A 24161-nucleotide genomic window follows, 5' to 3' on the forward strand; every position below is an offset into this window, starting at 1 on the left:
GAGGACATGCTGCCATAGTTTTTAGTTTTTTATTTTAAGCTTAGTTTTATTTATTTTTAGTTTTTAAGTTTTAAATGTTAGATATTTATTTGTTTTAAATAAATGTTGACACAAAAAAAAATTAGAATTAGAGACGCTAAGTCTACTTCGCGTTTGACATAGTGTGGCAACGCAGTTGTACTGGGGGCGGAGATGGTCTATAGAATCTGAGAAAGGACCATTTCGTTATTAATAAACGTGTAGCTGTATATAGATGGCATCACCAATCTCTCTCGCTATATAGTAATTCCGTAAGGTATTCGTATAGGAGGTGCAAGCGCGTGCTGCTCGCCCTTAGAGTTAGCCAAAGACGCCTAGTCTTAGTAAGATGGCATATAGTCGAGAAATTGGTACTGGCCTAGGGGTTCAAGGCGTTAGCCCGGATTGCTAAAGACGGTTCGAATCCGGCCTTCACCACTGGAGGGCTTCGTCGGTTTGTCTTTAATATATGACATCTATTTCAGTTTATATAATAGTAGTGTGACTACTTAAAACACAAATCGTTTTTTTTTAAATAATACTTAATTTGATTTGTTCCCAAAGTTGTGTGTCAAATTTAACAAACCGTTGATAATCATCCCTATCCGTCATTTTGACATTTCAGTTTGTTAGAATGAGACAAAATTTAACAGAGGTTTATAGAGGTTGCTAATTAGGCAATCACGTGGAAAACGTTTTATGTATGTATCATCATGGATGTAAATAAAGGGAGGTAGATATGGCACCAGGCGCTCGATCGTGAGCCATCAAATATAGGTTCCGGAACCTATATTGAGTAAGTCGTACGGCTGACGCCAATGTGTCAAGATTATCAAAATCATCTACTAAATATTGCCTGCATTTTAGTTTTGTCAACTATGAACGTCACGCGTCTATTATTAATGAAAGGTCATTGTCTATCATTAAAATATTATGATCCAATAAAATAATGGAAATAATCGGTTCTGAAAACACACCACTTTAGTTTTTTTTTATAAATTAGATTTCACGATGATCGATATAGACGTATTACTATGTAAAAGGAATACCTATATTCGTTACACCTACGCGTTACTACATTATGATATTGCGCGGATGACAAAGCGTGGCTTTGGGAATAGTGATGGGCAGGGCTCGGAACCGGTATAATATCGTTCCTAAACCGTTATTTTATTTGATTCATTAATAAACCGGTTAATTGATGGAACGCGATCTTTAAAATTTAGTTCTCTCTTCTTACCGGTTAGTTGAGAGAACGATTTTGTTTTTGTTTTCGAGGAACGATATAATAACGGTTAATCTCAGCCGTCTACAATATTACAATGTGATGGGCAAAGGAGCATTCCACGAAATTGTCTACCGTTGTCCCGTACGAACGCGGATTTTCTCAGGATTTGCAGGTATAAGAGTTTCTTTTTCTGTGACATATGGTCAAAAATATGCACAGAAAAATAATCATCTGCTTTAAACGCCGAAAAAAAAGTCGCAACACAGGAAATAAAATGCGTCTGTACGGGACAGCCTGTGGAATGCTCCAGTGTTATTGATTGTATAATCAGCAACAGAAGTTGCTAAGCGGGCGAGGTGTTCACAATTACCTTGACACGCTCTTATACCCTTAACAATAGTCACGTTAAGATAATTTTGAAAACCGCGCCCACTTAGTGGCTTCTGCTGCTGACTGTAGAATAAATATAGTCATATTAAATATACTAATGGGGGTAACACGTATTTTAAGTAGAAGATTGCTCGATATGTTTCGCTCCATAATCAGTAGCTTCAGCGGGACCGCGCGTTGGCGGACCGACGCAGACCGCCTGCAGCTGTTAGCGACAATATGTGCCATTCTCAATCAAAAGGGTACGTATTGTCGGTTGTCAATAAGGCGCTATTTCCATATGGCTTCAATTTAAAATCGGCCTTTTTGACAACCGACAATGTGGTACCTTTTGATTGAAAACGTCACATATGTCTGCATGTGTCTCACGGAAGAATTGTTATATAAAGTCAAAAAGTGTGTGATAACGTGAATCATTTTACCTAGGCAGCCGTGAACCTTAATATAAAGATATAGATAAAAGTACCTAACTATTTATACTGAATGATATGAAATAAAAATATACCTAAAGCCAATTGAAAACATGTACTCTTTACATTACAGCAGCTATACATACAAATTCACTTGAAAACATTCCACTTTAAATTAACCATTTGGTATTTCCTCAGTATTATAAGTCTATATGCGAAATAGCCAAATTCATTGTCGATCAAATTTATAATGAAGTTACTCTTCAACAGTACTACCTATGACAAAGCTTATAAAATATCTACGTAAGGCGAAAGAGAATATAAAGGATAGAGGCTTACTGTCATAGTAAATTTTGTAGTTACAGTAAATTTACTGCCATCTATCGACACACGATTAAAACTAAAAATGTAAATGTATAAAAATACCAAAAATGTATATATATTTATATTTTTATGGATAAATGTTTTTTTTGTATTTATTATTTTTATATGATTTTGACCCGTGTTCTATTCACTGATATGTGTTAAAGTTGTTAAATAACAAACGAAACTGTCAACGCCATCTAGCTACGAATAGGCCAAATGTGTAGGCGCCATCTGTCCGAAATCAATTTTTCTTGATTTCCGAGGCACGTTTTTTCCTTACACTATTCATTTTATAGGTAGTTACATAGGTCTTTTTCCTAAGACTTTATTCATTTTATACGGAGTTTCATAGGTCTTTGGTAAGGCCATCACTACTCGTGAGTCGTGACCAATGGCGACACAAGTGACGCAACGCTCGTGCATGTCTCGGTCATTCACGGATGCGGCCGTGTGCTATCTATCATGTAATAGGCTCGCCTATTGACATTCGATATTATTCATCGGAAGATCAGCGCTGGAAGCCACCACCATTACGCCGAGATGAGGCCATTAATCTTATTCTATGTTTTATTTTTATATTATGTAATGTTTGTTTGTGCTTACGAATAAAATTCTATTCTATTCTATTTACAAAACTCATAAAATGTCTTATTAACTATGACAAAACTTATAAAATGTCGCCGTAAGGCCATCAGGCCATCACTATTCGTGACCGATGGTGACACGCGACACGAATGAATGAGTGAATGAGCCGTTGCGTGTAGTGACGCGTAACGGATCATTCACGGATGCGGCCGTGTGTCGCTATCCATCATGCGAGCCTATTGTCATTCGATATCATTTATTTGCAACGACACATTTTTTCGCGGATTTGGATATTTGTTATAGAATATGAAGCCCAAACATATATCACCATGTGTTTGCCGTCAATTTGACTCATGTTTAACTGAAAAGGACTTTGAGGACGGATATTCTTAACTGACAGGGAATTTAGTTATTTTGAGAAAGCGACATGCAGGGCCGACACTCCTTTTCTAATGAGTGGAATCAGAAAAGGTCTCAAAAGGTCAAAAATCAGTATTCGAATAGTACCATTGTTCATTTGATCTCATCTTGACACGGTATCCAGTATAGCGAACTGCAAAATTGCTTGGAAACATTATGAATAAATTACTTCATAAACTGGCCATGCAATTTTGCGGCTGGGTGTACAGTCAGGTGCAGAGAAAAGGTACCCTATAAATTTGTATGCAAAGGTGCTAAGCTAATAGTATTGCTGACTGTAAAAGTCTTACCACAGTATAAGTAATAGTACTACCGTACAGAAAGGACACTTCCAACCATAGGCATAGTATATACACATAGATATAGACGCGCCACCGAGCGACCGGAGGTAAGAGAAAGAATATTCATATAAAATTTGGGCAGCATAGGATTTCTTCTCTTTCACTTATAAATTTCGGTATTTCGCCATCGCCTCCTACCTATGATGCCACCCGGTCGGTGATAAGGACAAAGCATGGCACTATTTTCTCTTTCCTCTTATAGGAATCACAATAAGACTATCTTTCTCTATCAAAGAGTGTCAGGCCCTTGCTTCCTACAAACAGTACAAACCCGAAGTTTGACAGCGATTCAGGGTCGAATCATGCTGTCTAATATATGGCACTATATCCACTAAGCGCGAGTAGACGGCTTCCATGCCATTATTCGGAAGCGGGTCGCCTCCATCATGCGCCGTGTGCGCGAGAGTAACAACAGCATACTGGGCGTGATCGCTAGCAGTTTAGACTGGCATAGCGAGACACTGGAACAGCCTTTATGTAGTGAGTTGACCTGACGGAATTTTGTTGACATTATTAATATTTATTTTGTATGTGTTGAATTTTTGTAATGTGCCTTTTTATGTGAGTTGTGTGTGTAATGACGGAAATTTTAATTTAATTTAATTTAATTTAATTTAATTTAATTTGATTTAATTTTAATTTAATTTAATTTTAAGATTTGTTTTGATTGTGCTCGTGATTTTAATGTAATATGGATCTTGTTATCTGCAATAAAGAAACTACCAATACTATATCCCTTTCGGCTATTTAGGGTTGTCAAAATACAAATCATTATCTTATCTGTGGTCGTGCACGCAAAGGGACTTCAAGTTGTTCCATACCTAATAATTGCTCGGAGCAATGCTGAGCCGAACGGAGCCGAGTTTGACCGAAATGATGAGTGTCCCCTCACTGGTCTCTCATAAAAAACCGGCAAAGTGCTAGTCGGACTCGCGTTCCAAGGGTTCCGTACATTACACAATTTAAACAATGTATTTTTTATGTGAAACGTGAGTGAAATGTCTTTCAAAAACCCGTAGGGGTCGGATCAAAAACTAAGTATTAAGCCCGACTTACGCTTGACTGCACATTTATAATAGGTTTTCCTGTAATCTATAGGTAAAGATCTATTTTGTGTATTTTTTTCAAAATTTTAGACCCAGTAGTTTCGGAGATAAAGTGGGTGTTGCGAACGCAACCTTTTATTTGTAATGCAGTAGCTAAACGCAGCCGTCGGGCTCGCTTACTATGCGGAGGCTTATTTAAATGCACCAATAGGAGCGCTCCACATAACCTGTATCGCGGCCAATTAGAGGCACCTAAATTTAGACTACTTTTTTACCATTCAAAATTAGCTTAATCACTTTCGCATCAGCCTCCATACTATTACCACCACTTCTACACTTTTAACCGTTTACATCAACTGTACCTTGTAACCAGCACCAATTAATTATAAGTTTACTTCAAATCGAAGTCTTTTTATTTGTCGTCGAGACCTGCACGGCGGCTACATATGGTCATTTTTTGCCTATTTTCTTGAATAACTTCTGAATTGTTTATCCTAAAAGTATAAAAAAAATATTTGATATAGTTTGAAAAACTTTATTTTTTAATTTTCACATTTACTCCCCAAAAGTGGCCCCCATGTTTGAAATTCATTTGTTTACGTTACATGTTCGTCTTTGGGTCACAAACATACATATGTATACCAAATTTCAACTTAATTGCTCCAGTAGTTTCGGAGAAAATTGGCTGTGACAGACGGACACAGACAGACAGGACGCACGAGTGATCCTATAAGGGTTCCGTTTTTTCCTTTTGTTTTATTTGTGAGAATCTCTTGCGGGCTTACAGGTGACCCCAAAACGCTCACAAGATAGTAATATTATGTAAGAGATAAAATAACTATACAAATAATGTCAACCTACCTAATAAATAAATTAAATAACACAATTATACATATGAAATTAAATTCAATTACGCCAAATTACAAGTGAAATGTGAAATTACAATTAAATCAAATTTCGGGAATAAATATTAAATTACGTCAATTAATTAAATTTTGAGGTACGGAACCCTAAAAAAGTGAGTGAATAACGACATGGAGCCACTTTTTCGGTGAGGTGATTTTGTGTTGTCCTCTGAAGTGTAGCGTTGTTTCTTAAGGTCACATTCGTATTGCGACTGCACCAGCGTTACTACTGCAGCATTGCGGCAGGAAATGTCAAAATGAAAGCCCTGTAACTGACATTTCTCATCATCGTTGCTCAATTTAGTTAGCACTGCCGATTTGAGTGTGATTGTTTTCCAATATTCCCGGTTCATTTATTCGCACACTTCACAAAGTCAATTTAATTTGTTTGCGACTTAAGGAAACTCAATCAAGTTGGAAGCTACGCCTCGTTGGCTCACAGCCAGCGTCATAAACATCTGTACACTTTAGTACCTTGTCGTTGTAGCGTTATTAATGGCCGACGTACGAAATTGTCAAACGAGCTAAAGTGACATGGTACTAAAGAGTACCTACAAATCGTGAAGTCGACAATATGTTGGTGCTGGTTCATTGTCAGTGCATTTTAAATCTTCTAAAATATGAATGACATAATAATATTCTACTTATAATAATATATATTGCAGATAAATTTCGAGCATAGCTTGCTATGAATAGGTAAGTAATAGGGTCATTGCGCTAGTTTTGTCCACTTGACGAAACCTACATTGCTACACAAATTTGGACTTATTCCAACCCTTAATGTCTAAATACATAAAAATTACATTTCGCAAGCAAATAAAAAAATGAAATATATTATTTGCTAATCCGTAGTGGACAAAAACTAGAGCATGGACGGAAACTAGCGCAATGACCCTACAAATGAATAGCCAAGATTGCCTTCTTATGAAACTCTTTGTGAACAACTATTTTCGAAATACTCTCTATTTATATTTATTATTATTTCGCTATACATAGGTATTAAAAAGCAACATAAAGCTCATTACTTCTATTGCAGTCATTGCACTCTCCATCCAGCGGCGAGCGGCGGTACTATCGCAGATGATATGCACGTTTTGGTTCTAGGCGAAGTTGCTGTCTCGGGTCGCGCTCTGCAATCCACAGATGGCGTCACAAAAATAAATCCTTGCAAAAAAGAAATTTGAGCACGGAGCCCTATCGCTACTCCCTACTAATAATATTAATACTAAATGGGAAAGTAACTTGTCTCTCTGTGTCTGTTACCTCTCTATACCTAGGTACCTTGACACTTTAAAAAAAACAGAACTCAACATGGATTAAATATGTATTTGTTTATTTTTGCCAATTTTTACTTATTATGCCTATTTTGCATTATTTAGGATTATTTATAAATATAGGTTTATGTGCTATTACCTTTTTTATCGATAGCTAATATAAACAAACAAGTATCTACAAGATATTTCTTCATCGAAGCACTTCCCAGGTAGCAAAATGACGTCAGGGACGTCATAATGACGGCATTATTACGTCATAATGACGTCGCCGACGTCATAATGACGTATAAATGCTACTGGGCTTGTAGCCGGGTCTCGACTTTCGACGAGTGCTGCGAGGTTTTTCTATCAATATTAAATAAAGAGTGAATAAGAAAATAAACAACAAATACTAGTGCTGGTTGTAGAGTATTGGTTGAATATTCGAGTGTTTAGACGGCGTTATTTTCTTTTCAAGTAGAAATTTAAAGTTCTTTTTAAAGAACTTAGCAAAAAGCTCGTCGACGCAACCGGTGACCAGAGAGCTGGCGGCTTTCTCTCGCAGCGCATAAGTATTGCCATTCAGCGAGGGAATGCTGCCAGCATCTTTGGCACAATGCCGCGGGGGCCTTATTTAGATGTTTTTTAATTAAGAGTAGTTTTGTTTTTTTATTTTTTATTATTAGAAGTTGTTATTCTTAGTTAGTTTTAGTTATAACCAACATTAATATATTCATTGTAAAGAAAAAAAAAGGAGCTAAATATTATCATAGAGTAACTTATACTAGAGCGGTACTGTCATAGTAAATTTTGTAACCCCAGTAAATTCACTGCCATCTGTCGACGATAAAACGTATTTAAATATGGATAAAAAAAAATTTATTTGCATTAATTATTTTTATGATTTTGACCCATGTTCTTTCACTGATATGCGTTAAATAACAAACGAAACCGTCAACGCCATCTATACGACAGTAGGCCAAAGCTAGTAGCGCCCTCTGATCGAGAATCAAATTTTCTTGATTTTCGAGGCACGTTTTTTCCTTAGACTGTATTCATCTTTTACGGAGTTATATCTATCTTTGATATTATTAAGTAGCAAAGTTATCTATTTGACCTGTCAAAACTATTCTAGGCGTATCAGTGCGATTTCAGACTAGCGCTTTATACGCGCGTATTTGGAGGCTCGTGTTAGGCGCGTTTGCTGAAACGACCTTATACGCGCAGAAAAAAAACGTTTACCCGCACCAAAGATAGATATAACTCCGTAATAGATGAATACAGTCTAAGGAAAAAACGTGCCTCGAAAATCACGAAAATTTGATTCTCGATCAGAGGGCGCCACTAGTTTTGGCCTACACTCGTATAGAGGGCGTTGACAGTTTCGTTTGTTATTTATCATTTTAACGCATATCAGTGAAAGAACATGGATCAAAATCATAAAAATAATTAATGCAAATAAAAAAAATCATTTATCCACATTTAAATACATTTTATCGTATTTTTATAAATATTTATTTTTAATATTGTCTTCGGTTACCGCGATAGTTACTCATGAAATAAAACTATGAAAACGGATTATATCGCGTATATTGAATTTATATTACATCCCGACGTTTCGAACTCTTTACAGCGTTCGTGGTCAACGGGTGACTGAGGAAAAATTACAAAATGCAAAAATACCCACATACTAAAATAATGAACAATCATAGACTACAAACTTTAAGGCTGGTTGTACATGCAAAATCGGTTCATAAGGCTAGTTATACACTATAATTATTTTTCAAGTAAAGATATATATATATACGCGATAAAAATAAACTATGCCGGCTCCAACCCTACACCACGGACCCGAGAAGATTTAATTCCCTCCTAAATTGTAGGAGGGTATCCTAATATGGGACCGGCAACAAACTCGGCGGGACACATCTTTTCAAAACATCAGAATGTCCAGCATCATCCAACACTACGGTCTCACAGTCTATGTCTCGCTTGTTCCTTTATCAGGTGGACTACAGGATCCCAAGCTGGTGGTAGAGAAAAGCCATCTTCCCTATTAAAGTTTGGATATTTCTTAATCTCAATGGCCTCGCGCAGCATTCTGGGTATGTAACGCTTCTCCTTGGCAAGAACCAGAGGCTTATCAAACTTGATTGAGTGATTGGCTTTATCCATGACATGCTCACAGACAGCAGACCTAGGTCGACGGTGCTTGACATCAGCTATGTGTTCCTTCACCCGAGTGGAAATGCTCCGTTTCGTCTGCCCGACATATGATAGGCCACACTCACAGTCCAGCCTGTACACTCCTGCAGTCTGTAGAGGGGTATTGCATTTTACAGGCCTCAGGAATTGTGACATCTTCTTCATTGGCTTGAAATATGTTTTTATAGAAGCACGCTTCAAGATGTGGCTGATCCTGTCCGTGACCCCCCTGACAAAAGGCAGAATGGCAGGCCTGCGCTCGACTGTGGGGATCTTAATGTGGGACCTCTGGTTGACCCGCGGTATCCACACCGCGGTATCGGTAGGCAAACGAGCTCAGGACATTAATGAACGCAGATGTAACTTATTTTAGAAATATCGGTAGCAATTACCAACCTTTTCTTTACAATGTTGCCTAAATGTAGATATTTCTGTAATGAACAATTACGTTTTTGAACGGATACTGCACGGATAAAAAAGGTCTTGAACCGAAAAATATTATTTGTTTCTATATTTTTCGAATTTAGATATCAAAACTCAAACAACCAAACTCATAAACTCAAAAATGTCTTCGTTAAAGATATAACGTAAAAACGTAACGTTAAGTATGTCTTGGGCCAAGAACTACTTTTTTTTGTATCAAACAACAAAAGCGGCGAGATACTGTCGCGCCAATCATGTGCTAGCTTGGCATGTTCATAAAAAGAAAGTTTATCTGTGTGAGTAGCAAAGTGACGTCAGCGACGTCACAATGACGTAACCATGACGTCATCATTCACATCACATCACAGACGTCGCATTTATACGTTATAATGACGTATAAATGCTACCTGGGTAGGAGTATCGCAGTAAAACACTATGTGTACTTCAAGACAACCTTTAATCTTTCATCAAAATAAATAAATAAGTCAACAGTAGGGCGTACTCTTCGAGCTGTTAAACATTATAATAACAAATCTCCTCTTACTTACAAATTAAAATTACCTAACAATCATTTATCTACCCGCCGACCGTAGAAGGCGACACAATAAAACCTCTGTATTTTATACAATACTGATATTTACTTGATACGCTCCGTTGCGTCGGCTGCGCCATAAAGATATGTTTTCATTTCAGTAAAGGTGCGACCACACCGCTTCTTAAAACCGGTGACGGTACGGAATCGCAGTGACGCACCGTAAGCGTACCGTTTTTATCGCATGCTCTCCACACCGCTGCTTCAATCGCAGTAACGCGTCGTTAATGTCACGATTTTATCGCATGCCCTCCTAGTAAAATCGTAAAGTCTACGGCACGTCACTGCGATTCTTCGATTCGATTACTTTCCGTGATTCTCACTTGATAGTCTCATCGGAAGATCAGCACAGGAAGTCGCCAGCAGCATGCTGACATGGGGCCATTTCGTGACACTTTATTTTCACTATGTTCTTTTAATGTATGTCTATTTTCTGTGTGTTTACTAATAAAAACTATTCTAGTGTAATATATTCTATTCCGCACCGTCAGCGTATTTTGAGCAGCGGTGTGGATGGCACGCAAAAAAAAACGGTACGCTTATGATGTGTCACTGCGACTCAGTACCATCACCGTTTTTTAAGCAGCGGTGTGGTCGCACCTTAATGCCTCCTCCAACCTGTGAATTTAAATTTTCGTTCGAACACACTGATAAATGCTTCAGTTTTTCGCTTGTAAAAATAAAATTGACGTAATTTGGACTCTGTAATCAAGTTAATTTCTCCGTGATTTCGCAGGGACGGCTTCGGCCTTGTTTTAAATGCCTCGTAACAGAATTAAAAACGTCCAGGAAATGAACGTGCGTGAATTTATATAACCTGAATCAAAACACCGGATCGGTATTTTAAGTTTAAACATCTGTTTAAGTTTAATTGTTGATAATATTATGTTACTCGCAGTGAGACGCACGGGCTAGTAATACAAAAATGGGATCAAGTTTACATAAAGATAAGTAAGATCCAATCAGCCTTCTGTGCGGGCACTACAACGCATTCCAAATTTGCAATTACCTATGTGTTCGAGCGAGCAGCCCCGTATTGGCTGAGCAATGCGGCTGACTCCTTTTCACGTCACATACAATTAATTCTCTGGACATAAAGTAGGAGTTAAATCGTCAGAGCCTGGGTGTAAATAATCTGTACAGTGAACCGCGCGCGACAATATTCGCACCGGCAGGCAGCCTAATTGCGAAACTTTCCCACCAACATGACGTCTGTTCATTTCGTTTTACTTGCTTTGCATCTAATGTCAAACGTGAATTCGGCGAAAATGTCTCGCAAGTGGTCGCTTCGCGCTTCCAAGCCGACTTTAAAACCTTAAGAGTCAAGTACAAATTTTATTTACATAAATGTTTATGATATTTATACAGAACGATGAATCCATTTAAACTAATTACATCGCGCACCGCAAGCGGGCCGGCTAGAGTTCTTAGACATGTAAAAAAGTGGCAAAGATTCAGTCGCTTACAAATACTATTTACATACGATTCGTCAATAAAACTATGTAATTTAATACGTTAGTCTTCAATTTCGGAAAAATGCGCTCGGAATGCCCAACCCTTTAATTTAAAAGCTAATTTGCTTGGAAAGAAGGTCTCAGGAGATGTCAGAAGCAGGTACGACAATTACGTAGATACGAATTTAGCCTTTAGGCATATACGTACCTTAGAGTCTTAGCGGTCAGAGGTCAACACAAATGTATTTAAGCAAAATAAACAACGTATTAATATAAATTGCCAACATTTATATGCAAGGTTATTCCGAGCGCACGGCTGAAGTAATGAGTGAAGAGAATGCACCCCGAGAGGTTCCTACCTACCACATTTACAAGACAGGGACATTGCGACTGTACAAGGATCGGCGCGCCCCGCCGCCGGCGTTCTAATGGCCCGGCCACGACATCGCGCGGCGGCGTCAACGGCGAGCGGCGGCCATAGGTACCGAAAGGTCCGATCGCTGTGTCTCGCTCCAACCTATGGCCGCCGCTCGCCGCTGCCGCCGCCGCGGAATGTCGTGGCCGGGCAGTAATGCTGGCTAACAAATTAAAATTGTAACGTGCACGCTCCGCCCGGGCTTTCAAGAGTATATATATCTTGTTTTGTTACTCTCATAAACGGAATTTTTGTCACCTCACCACTCAAATTGATTGCAGCGTGTGTTGACAGAGCTCGCGAAATTCAAGCGCTTTGTTCAACAAAGCGCCTCCGAGGCTTTCGTACCTATTCAACTAAAGGAGATTATGTACAATAAAATATCATGGCTGAATTAGGACTTAAGCTTGATATGTTTTCTGATATGGTACATATTCGTAAGTACAAAATTGCTATAAATAAGAATAAAGCAATCATATTCGTATATTGATATGTTCTCTGATAGACTAGAGAAGAAGTGGTGTGATAACATTTTTGTCGACAACGGCGGGGAGCTTCGTATTCACCTAAATTAGACTAGACGCAAGACTCGGGGATCCGGTGGTCGAGCAGTTTTTCTTTGATAGCGTCGACGTTGAGATCGGCGGCGGCGCGTAGCGTAGCGGAGGCGCTGCGGCCGATTGTTGGCGGCGGCGCTGGTGCGCCGACCGCGAGCTCACGAGGCCGCGCGCCCCACGTCCATGATGCGCCGGGACCATTGCATGCCTGCAACAATACACATATGTTTAATTAACATCATCATGTCTACGCCCCACTGATATTAAAAAAGACCATACAAATCTTATCATGATGGCTTACATACGGCGGTAACAGTCATATAAAACCAATAGGTATGACTAAACTTTGTTAAACATAGGTAGTATGGGTACTCATAGACGCTTGCTATACTTAATAAAAATATTATTGTTAACTTAATATGAACTGACGTGTTCAGCTGAGCCTGTGTAAGATAGATAAGTATAAAAATGTTTTACGAAAATATGTTACACCTGGTAGCAGACTTTACACGTGACAAATTGATTTAATCCCATCGGTACGTTAAAAATATGGAAACAGAAGAACACGGCACTCATTTTTCCGTTCTATAATGTGCGGACAATATTTTTTCTTTTAAATTAGCTGAGTAGGTTTTATAAACACGAAATGCTAATACTAAATGCAAATGAAATGCTAATGCTAGTACTGTGCTCGCTTTCATGTTAATATTTTCATATATCAATATAATATTGATAAACGGGCACATTTAGTAACGTGAATTATTTTCACACCAATAATTTCTGTTCGCACGCATGGACAGTACTCGCTTACCCAGGTAGCATTTATACGTTATTATGACGTCCCTTACGTCATAATAACGTCATTGTGACATCGCTGACGTCACTTTGCTACCTGGGATGCTTGAAGATCCATAGATCTTCAAGCATTATAAGCGCATCAGTCTACAACTTCGAACGTGAACGGGAACAAGAGCATTATATCGAATGCCCTACCTATTCAATTTGGATTAGTAGCGGTATGATTTTAGAGCTGGAGCTGCGGATAGATAGAACCTGCAGAAGCCATCGATTGTCGCACGCAATCAGCCCGCCCATTGTGAGCCTAACTACAAATTATAGCCTTCCCGAATCGTGGGAACTAATTAACTAGTCGCGGAACTAAGATTGCGCTTATAATTTATTATAATGGCTCCCCCGTGTGTGCAGTGGCCATCCAATCAGCGGGGTAATGAGGCCGTGTGTGCGGTATCGCGCACGCATTTCGCAGAATTAGCCGGTCCATTGTCGTGCGGGAGATAGCGCGGAATTAAAACTAACGAGAACCACACAACTTGACCTAATTTAAAAAGCATCGTGATCATGGTTCCTGATGAAAATACTTGTAATGGTGTACTATATAATATAATGGTTGTAGTTTTATCGCCTATATATCGTGCCATGCGTTACACTAGCACTTACATGCCTGTTAGAAAGTGACAGCCACGGCGGCGATAGGCGATAAAAAGCGCGACCGCCTTAGACCCGTTGGTCAAACCGCAGAGGGTGAATTAAGCTATACGCTATCGCTGAAACTACGTCTATAGTCAATTCTATTAGGTATTTATTATAAAGAGAGCAAAAAAATAATAACGCGTTTTCGCGATTAAGTGAGTATCATATTAGGCAGGATCTACCTAGGTAATAGATGCAAATTGTGAATTTTATTAGCTGATTAACCAGGACATGTATTATTGTTTATTTATATTTCTTACATTCAGTGGAAATATATACAGTAAATAGTTTACCTACAAACAGACTTGGCAAGTGATGCGACAGAATGCGTAGACAAAACTATCACACGCTTAATTAAAACGCGCCCTCAGAGGCGCGGCGGCGGCGGGCGCGCCTCGATTTAATGCACTTCATTAGACAATGAATAGATTTACTGCTAACTGGCAGATTTTACCTTTCGTTCGCAAGAGTTAATATACTTTCATTACATAAATTGGAGTAGTATAATGATCTACACTCTCCTAAATAATAAAACTCATTAAATATTTCAGAAAGTAAAAATACCGCCGCCAACAAACTTCTTTACAGTTTGGGGAAACATTAGATTAAGGTACTTACAAATGTAATTTTTGTAAAAAAAAAAAAACTAATTTGATTCTTACACGCTTACCGAGCGACCTAATTAGGTAATATTAGGCCTTAGTTATATTAATACCTAAAAATGGGTTAATGTTTTAATGTAAGAGTGATGTGAGTGAGATGATATGTATCGCATGCCTACATTTGGTCACTATAATGGATAGCAATAATCCCCACTCCTCACTCTAGTTTGTCTTATCCCGATTCCAAATCACAACAATATATAGTTTAGACGAAGACGGCGCGGTGGTCTAAACCCTTTAACATACACAAGCACCGTTGTGATGGGTGACGCGTAGTGACGCGGCGGCGGCGGTGGCGTGGCTTGTTGACATGACACGTGTCTGTACTCTGTCAACACTACACGCCTAATTAAGATCACGTTATTGGTCAGTGGCGTTATTCGTAAACACACTACAAGCCTCATTTATCGAATAATAGTTGGTCTTAATCTGTCATTTTGACTTATTTATAATTTGAAAGAAAGGGATAAAACATAAATTAGCTAATTGAGGCTTGTAAAGTTTAGCAAGAACCCTTGTGGCTTGTTTTGTAAGAATAATGGGGTAGTTGTTTGTTACGCGGTACAATATAACTCATAAGTTAATAACTAATGCAATTAAGGAATATAACTAGATGTAAAGATAATGTCTGTACGTAACCAATTTTCGTATTTCAAAAACACAATAATAAAAAGGAAGCTTATTAAATTTCAAGATTAAATACATTAAAAAAAATTTAGACTAGAAAATAGTCAAACAAACTTTAAATACATAGTTTTTAAAAGTTCTTATATATTTTTCGATCGCTATTTAGTATTTTTTTGGAAAAGTAATCTAGTATCTGGTAATCATAATTAATAGTTGAAGTAAAAAGGGAGTCCGCCTTTTGTACGATTGTATTTTCTTTTGTGCAATAAAGATTAAATAAATAAATATTTCATGCAAAATAAAGTTATTTGTATTTGTAAAGCATATCCCGGCAAAAATCCTAAAAATTATATTAAAATGCTATTTATAAAATACCAGTTTAAGCTCATCATAATATGAAATCTCAAACTGCTCAACCACTTTCACGTGACAGTTTATCTCTGTAAACAACCGTACGGAACTAATATATCTAAATGGATGTATTCCACGTGCAGTGCGCGCAGTAATTCACATATTAGCCTGATAATAGCCCTCGGCATCACGTAAGGATAATTTATTTGAGCCAAGTGTAAAACTGTAGACAGTTCGGCTATTGGGGAGAAATGTGGTTTTGAGGGCGATATATCCGCGGCAGCTGGGGCGGAGAGCGCGGTATTGGCGCACAAATCAACAAGATGTCTTATTCGTTTAAGATAATTTCGTCCACGTTTATATTTTTACTCGATTTCAAAGCAAAATGGGATTATGTTCTCTCTTGTTTTATTGTAACCTCAAATAAAATGTCAATCCAGTCATAATTATGGGTTACGTTAAGTGTTAGTGTTCTGTACTTGAACGGTGGAAAATAGAGCACTACTATCTACTATCCATAGATTAAAATAACAATTGATACGTATTTGCAGGCCAACTTAACTTGCAACTGAGTCGCAAGAAAATGCCGCTCCCATACAATCGAAGTAAAAAAATAAAAAAAATAAAATAAAAATCATTTATTTCGGACCACAGAAATCCATAACAGGTTAGTCGAACATGCAGGAACTTAAAACTATGTTAGATACAATTAATTACTACTTAACTTACTAGATATCTACAACTACAATACATACTTAGCTAGGGAACGATGTAGGCTCGACCAGTGCTGCATATAGCGACTATCGAGCCTACCCGCTATCACACTCAGGATACTGTTGTTGTTGTAAAGCAAAGATAAAAGAGCGAGTAGAAGTTTTGAATGTACCTTATCTTATCTTATGGTTTTCGTGGGCCCTTACGGATACATTTCGACCCATAGGGATCTTTTGTGCAGTTACCCCCTAGGAAAGATCCGTCAACTACTCAAGAGCTTTTTCCACCATCTCCATGTGCCGGATGATAGAGCTCATTTTAAATTCCTTTGGTTCCAGATAGCCTGCTCCAAAGTCCTTCGTTCTTTGTCTGGCGAGGGTATGACATTCACACATTAGGTGTTTTACTCTCTTCCTCTTGCCCGCACATACGACAATTAGTGTTGTCAGAATTGGCCAGAATTCCTTTGACCTCGTAATGGCCAGTAAACACCCCTGTTATGATTTGGAGTTCTCTTTTGCTAAGTTTCCAAAGCATTTTGCTCCAAAAGCTTGGAGTGCTTTAGACCCGTCAGACTGTCACATTCTTTTTAATGTTTGGTCTTAGTGAGGTATTTGATAGCCGTTATAATGCTTCCCTGTGAGAGCCCCACGAATGGTTCCGGACCTATAAGGTTACTTACAGATCCGGCTCTAAATGTAAAACTTGTACTAACTAATATGACAAATGATGACAAAGAATTTCTAATACAATTTCTAGCAACAATAAAACAGTTTCATTGTTATTTCGACCACCAAGAAATTCAAAGGTTTATGAGAAATCCCACAACTTTGGGTTAGCATGATGAGAACTGTAGCCTAATCCCTCTTGTGCATGAAAGGTCTGCGTAGTTACATGTATATAAGCTGAATTATTATTATTATTATTAATTCTTCTTTGTCCCAAGGGGGAAGACAAGTCAAGGGGGGGGGAGAAGGGGATGAAGGCATCCCATACCTACTCCATTGTCTTAAGAAGAGACAAATGCAAAATTGTAGTTTTTATATTGAACTTTTACATGTTTTAATCATGTTTTGGTCATTTCCTTCATCGCAAGTTTCGCGCGGCGCACCATTACTTTTGTCTATTTTAATTAATATTAGCTAATAAATCCAAATACGTTTCCAATGTAACTCGTCACCTAGAAATTCCAATATGCAACTGGCCGTCAATCGAAAGTCCCTTTATCTTCCTCCGCGAAAGTCAATCTGCCTGCGGTCCGTCAAAATCAATAAGCCATCAATTGTAACAAGGTTCGCGTCCATTTGGGCCCGCGGCGATAAAAATGAGCTGAAGTCCCATAAACGCGCGCGGGCTTTACGACACTGCCTCTGTATTTACTTACCAAGTTTTCTGAAGCCAGGATAAAATTCGCATTGATGCTATCAGTTCTTTTACAATATAGCAGTAACTGAGTGATTCGGAGTGTCCCTTAAGTAAGTTTTAGTGGTTAAGATAAGTCTGATCGCCCGGTTCGTATCTTTATTACCGTCCCTTGTGTTAGCCGATGACAAAATGTCGTCACGCAATCGTGTCGTTTCGAATGTTGTGTTGATTAAAAGCAGGTAACTATGTTAATATTAACTGAATATCTCGTTACTAACTCTGTTTATAATGATCTCATTAAATTCAATGTAATTAACCAAAACGTAGTTTCATCAATCAATGATTGAGGTTATTATGTACCCATGGTTTGGAATAATTATAATATACGATTCGTCTGCGCAGGATGATGATGATATTAATTGATAAAAACTATCCTATGTCCTTTCTTAGATCTCAAACTATTTCTCTCTCTCTCTCTCTCTCTGGCGGTTTAAGCGTGAAGAGGTATTAGACAGACAGACAGAGAGAGTTACTTTCGAAATTTTACTCGTAATATGTGTAGGTAGGGATGAGTTACGATTCTATTAATAATTACAACATTTATTGCAGATACACAACAGCTCTTTATTTCACACCTCAAATAAAAACTTAGATGAGATAGGATATACCAAAAAAGCGAGGTTTTAGGTTCAGTCAGTATAGGTTAGGTTAGTTTAGGTTTTATGTTGTCTGGAAGAGATCGCTTACAGCGATAAGACCGCCTGTTGCTACCTTTATTTACTTTGTAAATATGTTATTGACTTTTCTTTTGTGGTGCAATAAAGTGTATTTACTTACTTACTTACTTACTGTCAAAATTTAAAATTTAAGTGTTGGTTAGTTGTAACCACCAATATGTCGGAATTTGTCATCAAAAATCGTCATAATAATATAATCTGATGTCACAGCGATATAACCAGCGTCAAATAAAACTCGATAAATGGAGCTTAATGTAACTTAACAAATTAAAATCGGTCACGGCGACTGTAGGCGGCCCGCCCCATCTCCCATCTTCAGATTAAACTTTATCGTATTTACACGAAAACTTCCATCCTAAATTTACTTTGCAAAGTCCTCATCAAATAAAAACATCGAACTTCAGTTAACCGAGTTACCGACCGATAAAGTAACGAGCGAGTTGAATTTTAATGCAAACTCGTCAGCGATGCTAAATTCGTTACGCTTAATGTTAATCGAGTTGCCGGAGCGGCATTATTCGGCGGCGGCGGGGGCGTGATTGTGCGGAGGCGGCGTGCGGCGTCGAAGCGCACCGCGTCGGCGCGCGCCAAGTCATTGTCATCATTAAACTAAAGGCACAAGAACCTAGCGGCCATCATACAGTCAATGTTCTGCGGTGGCAGCATGGTTGCATTTTTATCGCCTGTCACTATGCCTGTCACTTTCGCACTTCCGTACTTGTTAGAACGTGACAGGCATGGTGACAGGCGATAAAAGTGCGACCGTGCTCAGCCCCCTGAGAAACTTATATACAGACTAGCTTTTGCCCGCGACTTCGTCTGCGTGGAATTAGTAATTTGGTTCTAACAAATCTGCTTTTTAATCCATCCTTTTTTCACCCCCAAATTGGTCCACATTATACATTTCCACCCCTTTTTATACACCCTTAAGGGATGATTTCGGGGATAAAAGTTATTCTTTATCATTTCCCACAGCTCAAACTATCCCCATACCAAGTTTCATTTAAATCGGTTCAGCGGTTATTGATTCCCCATACAAATTTCCACCCCCCTTTTCACCCCTTTGAGGGGTGAGTTCTGGAATAAAAAGTATCCTATGTACTTCCCCGGGATTCAAACTATCTGTATACCAAATTTCAATTAAATCGGTTCAGCGGTTTAAGCGTGAAGAAGTAACACACAGACAGACAGACTTTCGCATTTATAATATTAGTATGGATATGAATATTAGTATGGATAAGAGCCGGGGTTCGACTCCGCGTCCTCCGGATTAAAAGCTGCACAGATACATTTTACTTTTAGATGTAAGTTTTTTGCTTGTGGACTGAAAATCAGCTGGCTCGCCGAGTCTCATAAATTTTACTACACATTTTTGTCAATTATACCTGATTTTTAGGGTTCCGTACCCAAAGGGTAAAAACGGGACCCTATTACTAAGACTCCGCTGTCCGTCTGTCTGTCTGTCACCAGGCTGTATCTCATGAACCGTGATAGCTAGACAGTTGAAATTTTCACAGATGATGTGTTTCTGTTTCCGCTATAACATCAAATACTAAAAAAGTACGGAACCGAACGTACGGAAGTCCGACTCGCACTTGGCCGGTTTCTATTGTATAGTACGTGCACTTCATTTTTGTGTTGGTAAATAAATATTTATTTTTTAAAGAAATCAGATAATTTCTAGGTCATATTTTGGAATCCTTCCAGGTTTCTAAAAACTAAACATTGTCTGGTGTTTTACTCTAATACTAAAAAAACCGGCCAAGTGTGAGTCGGACTCGCGCACCGAGGGTTCCGTACTTTTTAGTATTTGTTGTTATAGCGGCAACAGAAATACATAATCTGTGAAAATTTCAACTGTCTAGCTATCACGGTTCATGAGATACAGCCTGGTAACAGACAAACGGACAGCGGAGTCTTAGTAATAGGGTCCCGTTTTTACCCTTTGGGTACGGAACCCTAAAAAGCTAAGGAATACATCCACAACAATTGAATCTGCTAACTACACTGGGTAGAAGTGTGTGCATTCAGCGACATTGTTCAACCTAATCTAGTGTGTGCAATGCCGAGTCAGGAAGAATTTAATTAGCGAAGAACTGTGCCGGCGATGTATCTCACAGTATATCTCGACACCATTTTTACTACTATTAAATATACTCCAGAAAATAAATATGGGTCGCCTTAAATGAACATCTCTGTGAAAAGTGACTTATTTTAAATCTAATGTAGTACGAATCTTATCAGGGTCACTATTGTCATCTTAGTTAAGATGACAATAGTGGATAGAAAACTCCAATCGAAACTTTAAAATAATTGACGTGATCTGTGATCCCGATAATTTTTTTCGGTTCGTTTGGTGTTTCTCCATCCCAGGTAGCAAAATGACGTCAGCGACGTCATAATGACGGCATTATTACGTCATAATGACGTCGCTGACGTCATAATGACGTATAAATGCTACTGGGGATGTCCCATTGTCATTTTAGCTAGGCACCCGTTAATATACTTAGGTATATAATGACGACAACTTGAAGAATGCTATTAGTTGCCTCACAAATTTAAAAGTTGAAATATTTGTCAATGGTCGTAAAGTGAGTCATTTTCTTTATAGACTACGAACGCGAGAAAATGCTCATGCCAGCCGTGCATGCGGCGTAAAATTCGACGAAGCTACCGGACTTCAATAAACTACACTCGACCGCTCTTGCGCTGCAGCGTGTACACCAAGAAATACACACTTAATTTCAACTAAGAAACGTAACAATTTAGTCGCGAAGTCGCTTCATGTGGCGGAACAAACTAATGGCACGTACGAAAGAGTTATTCCCAATATCAGATGACTGGGGGGAAAGGGGGGCTTTTAAGAGATGAGAATGCGATCGGATTGATGCGTGTGTCGCGGGTAATGGGCGATCGGCCGCACGCACAAATGGATTGCCGACTCAATATTCCGATGAGACTGACGGGTATGGCTTTTTTGGCCCCATGAATCTGATACGATTTAGGAGTTTCGTTTTTGTACGCCCGGTGCAGCTTTGATAGTCACTCAAAGGCAAATATAGTGCGATTTTATTTGCGGTAGTAAGTAATTGTAATTAGCAAAGCGAGCGCGGGATATGGGTTGGTACTTAAACAGTGGAATAAGACTAATATAAACTGATAAACATTTACTAAATCCTTCGCAATCAACTTAGAGAAGCTCTCTTTGATGTCGTTTCTGCAGTGGAACCAGCGTAAAGTTACTGTAAGTTGTTGATTTTTGCTCAATGAATAGAAAAGTCCAGAATCAAAAGTTATAGAGCTATAATATCTTAATGGACGCTATTACGGGAATAAACGGAATTCCGCCAAGCCAGTAGACAGTTGGAAAGTCAGTTAGCAGTCGCTTTAGTAAAAACTAGCGGCGCGATTCGGGAAATGAATTAGAGATTCACTAGATACGAAATAGCAAAGATATGTGACGTCTCACCGGGTAAAGGTACCTTATGGCGGTTGGCGCTTACGCTATTATTAACGCCGCTCCAATTAATATTGGATGGCGTTTACATCGCGCGACCTTATGGCGGCGCGACGTAAGCGCCATCCGCCATAAGGTACCTTTTATCGTGGGACGTTACATATTTGACTATTTCATATCTAGAGACCCAGAAAAGTCTGCAGCGATTTTGATAGTACACTCAGTGCAAGTGTTATTTATACGTCATAATTTCATAGACGTTTGACGTTTAAAATAACACTTGCACTGCGTATGCTATCAAAATAGCTGCAGACTTTTCCTTGTCTAACTCTAGTGAATCTCTAATTCATTTCCCAAATCGCGCCGTAGTGCTCCGACTTTGGATAGGTTGTCAAACGGACTAACGCTTATCCAGGCTGACAGTTCAAAATAACAATCGAATTATTTACTCATTGTATAACGCATGCTTAGTGACAAGGCTATAAGCATGTAAGCGTTACCATGAGGAGTTGGACAATAGACAAATGTAGTAAGTGAACTAATGTACTTATCTTCTTATCTTATGGTTTCAGGGGCCCTTGCGGATACACTTCGACCCATAGGGATCTTTTGTGCAGTTACCCCTTAGGAAAGATCCGTCCGCTACTCGAGAGCTTTTCCCACCATCATATGACCGGATGATGGATCTCATGGGTAGCGTTTTGAATTCCTTTGGTTCCAGATAGCCCGTTCCAAAGTTCTTCATTCTTTGCCTGGCGAGGGCGTGACATTCACACAAGTTGTTCTATTGTCTCTTCCTCTTCGCTACACATACGACAATCGGTGTTGTCAGATGGGACCTTGGCCAGAATTCCTTTGACCCCGTAATGGCCAGTAAACACCCCTGTTATGATTTGGAGTTGTCTTTTGCTAAGTTTCCAAAGCTTTTTATAAACTAATGTACTTACACTTGCTGGGGTGGAAAGTGGCGCGGGAGCAGTCCGTGCTGGTGATGCTGCTGTTAGTCGTCCGATGCCCACCGCTGATTCGCCTGTGACAAAAAAACACTTTAGAAAATATTCAAACTTGAACGGAAGTAATCGAACTTAAACTATCGTGATTCAAAATTCGTATTCGTGATCGTGATATCGTATTTCAAAATATTTAGATATATTAGTACGGTTTCACTCACTATTATTTTTAGTCGCTTTTGGCGACATGTTTCAGATTCTTTGGGAATCCTTCCTCAGGCACGAGTGTGCCTGATAAAAAGAAGGAAGGAAGGATAAATATTTTTAACGGAATTATCATTTTTAATGTGATTTTGTAAAAAATGTATAAGAAAGAAAAATATTCTTAAAAAAATCTTTATCGACGTATTTTTAGATTACGTACTCGTATTTTATGAACCAAACAAAAACGCCTTTAAGTACACACAATAAAACAAAACAACCCTCTGAACTGAGAAAATGTTGTTTGTTATAGCATAATTTTATATTTCAAGCATTTTTGAGGTTACTTTGTTAAAATTGCAGCAGCAATTGCTAAAAAAGGACGCCGCACTGGAAGCATCACGTGTCAGAGCTTGACAGGACGAGCGTCTCCAGCGACCATTCGATGGACTGACATTAATGACCGGCATCGAATCAAACAATTAAAGCACAACAGAACACGTAATGATGACAATAATGAGAACAAGTAATTAATTATTAGATATAAATATATAATAATGAAATTAATGTAAATATATAATATTAATATAAATATGTAACAATAATTAGTTAGTACCTACCTAAAATGTAAAATTATTTAAGCATAGATATTATGTAATTTATTGACTTGTAAAATGACTGCCTTTTACCAATAAAACATCTGAATCTGAATCTAAATTAGTCGCTTTGGTGTTTTCACGCAAATGTAGAAGTGGTCTCGCTCTGCTATATACACGGTGTTACTTGAGCCACTGAAAACCTGAGACACCCCAACAGTTTTTTTTTATATTTTGAACTCATCTTGAGTATTTATTAATCCGATACATATTAAAAAAATATTCATTGTTTACTTTTCCTAACAATTCTATTCGAATGGTAATTCTACACAAAATACTTCGTCGTTTTAGTGACGTCAAACAATTGCTAGTTAGCATCGTAAACACTGTTAACTGACCATT

General features: G+C 38.4%; 1 protein-coding gene across 1 annotated transcript in view; it reads right to left on the reverse strand.

Annotated features, from left to right (window-relative positions):
* Positions 1-12211: 12211 nt before the first annotated feature.
* Positions 12212-24161, reverse strand: part of LOC134740809 (nephrin) — a 675842-nt gene continuing 663892 nt past the window's right edge. Inside the window, exons 16-17 of the mRNA XM_063673431.1 lie at positions 22960-23042; positions 12212-12816 (exon numbers count right to left, since the gene is read on the reverse strand). Coding sequence (XP_063529501.1) covers positions 12628-12816; positions 22960-23042 — 272 coding nt within the window. The 3' untranslated portion in view covers positions 12212-12627. The remainder of the gene's footprint in view (positions 12817-22959; positions 23043-24161) is intronic.

This window comes from Cydia strobilella, chromosome 4, assembly GCF_947568885.1.
Source record: "Cydia strobilella chromosome 4, ilCydStro3.1, whole genome shotgun sequence".
Lineage (NCBI taxonomy): Eukaryota > Metazoa > Arthropoda > Insecta > Lepidoptera > Tortricidae > Cydia > Cydia strobilella.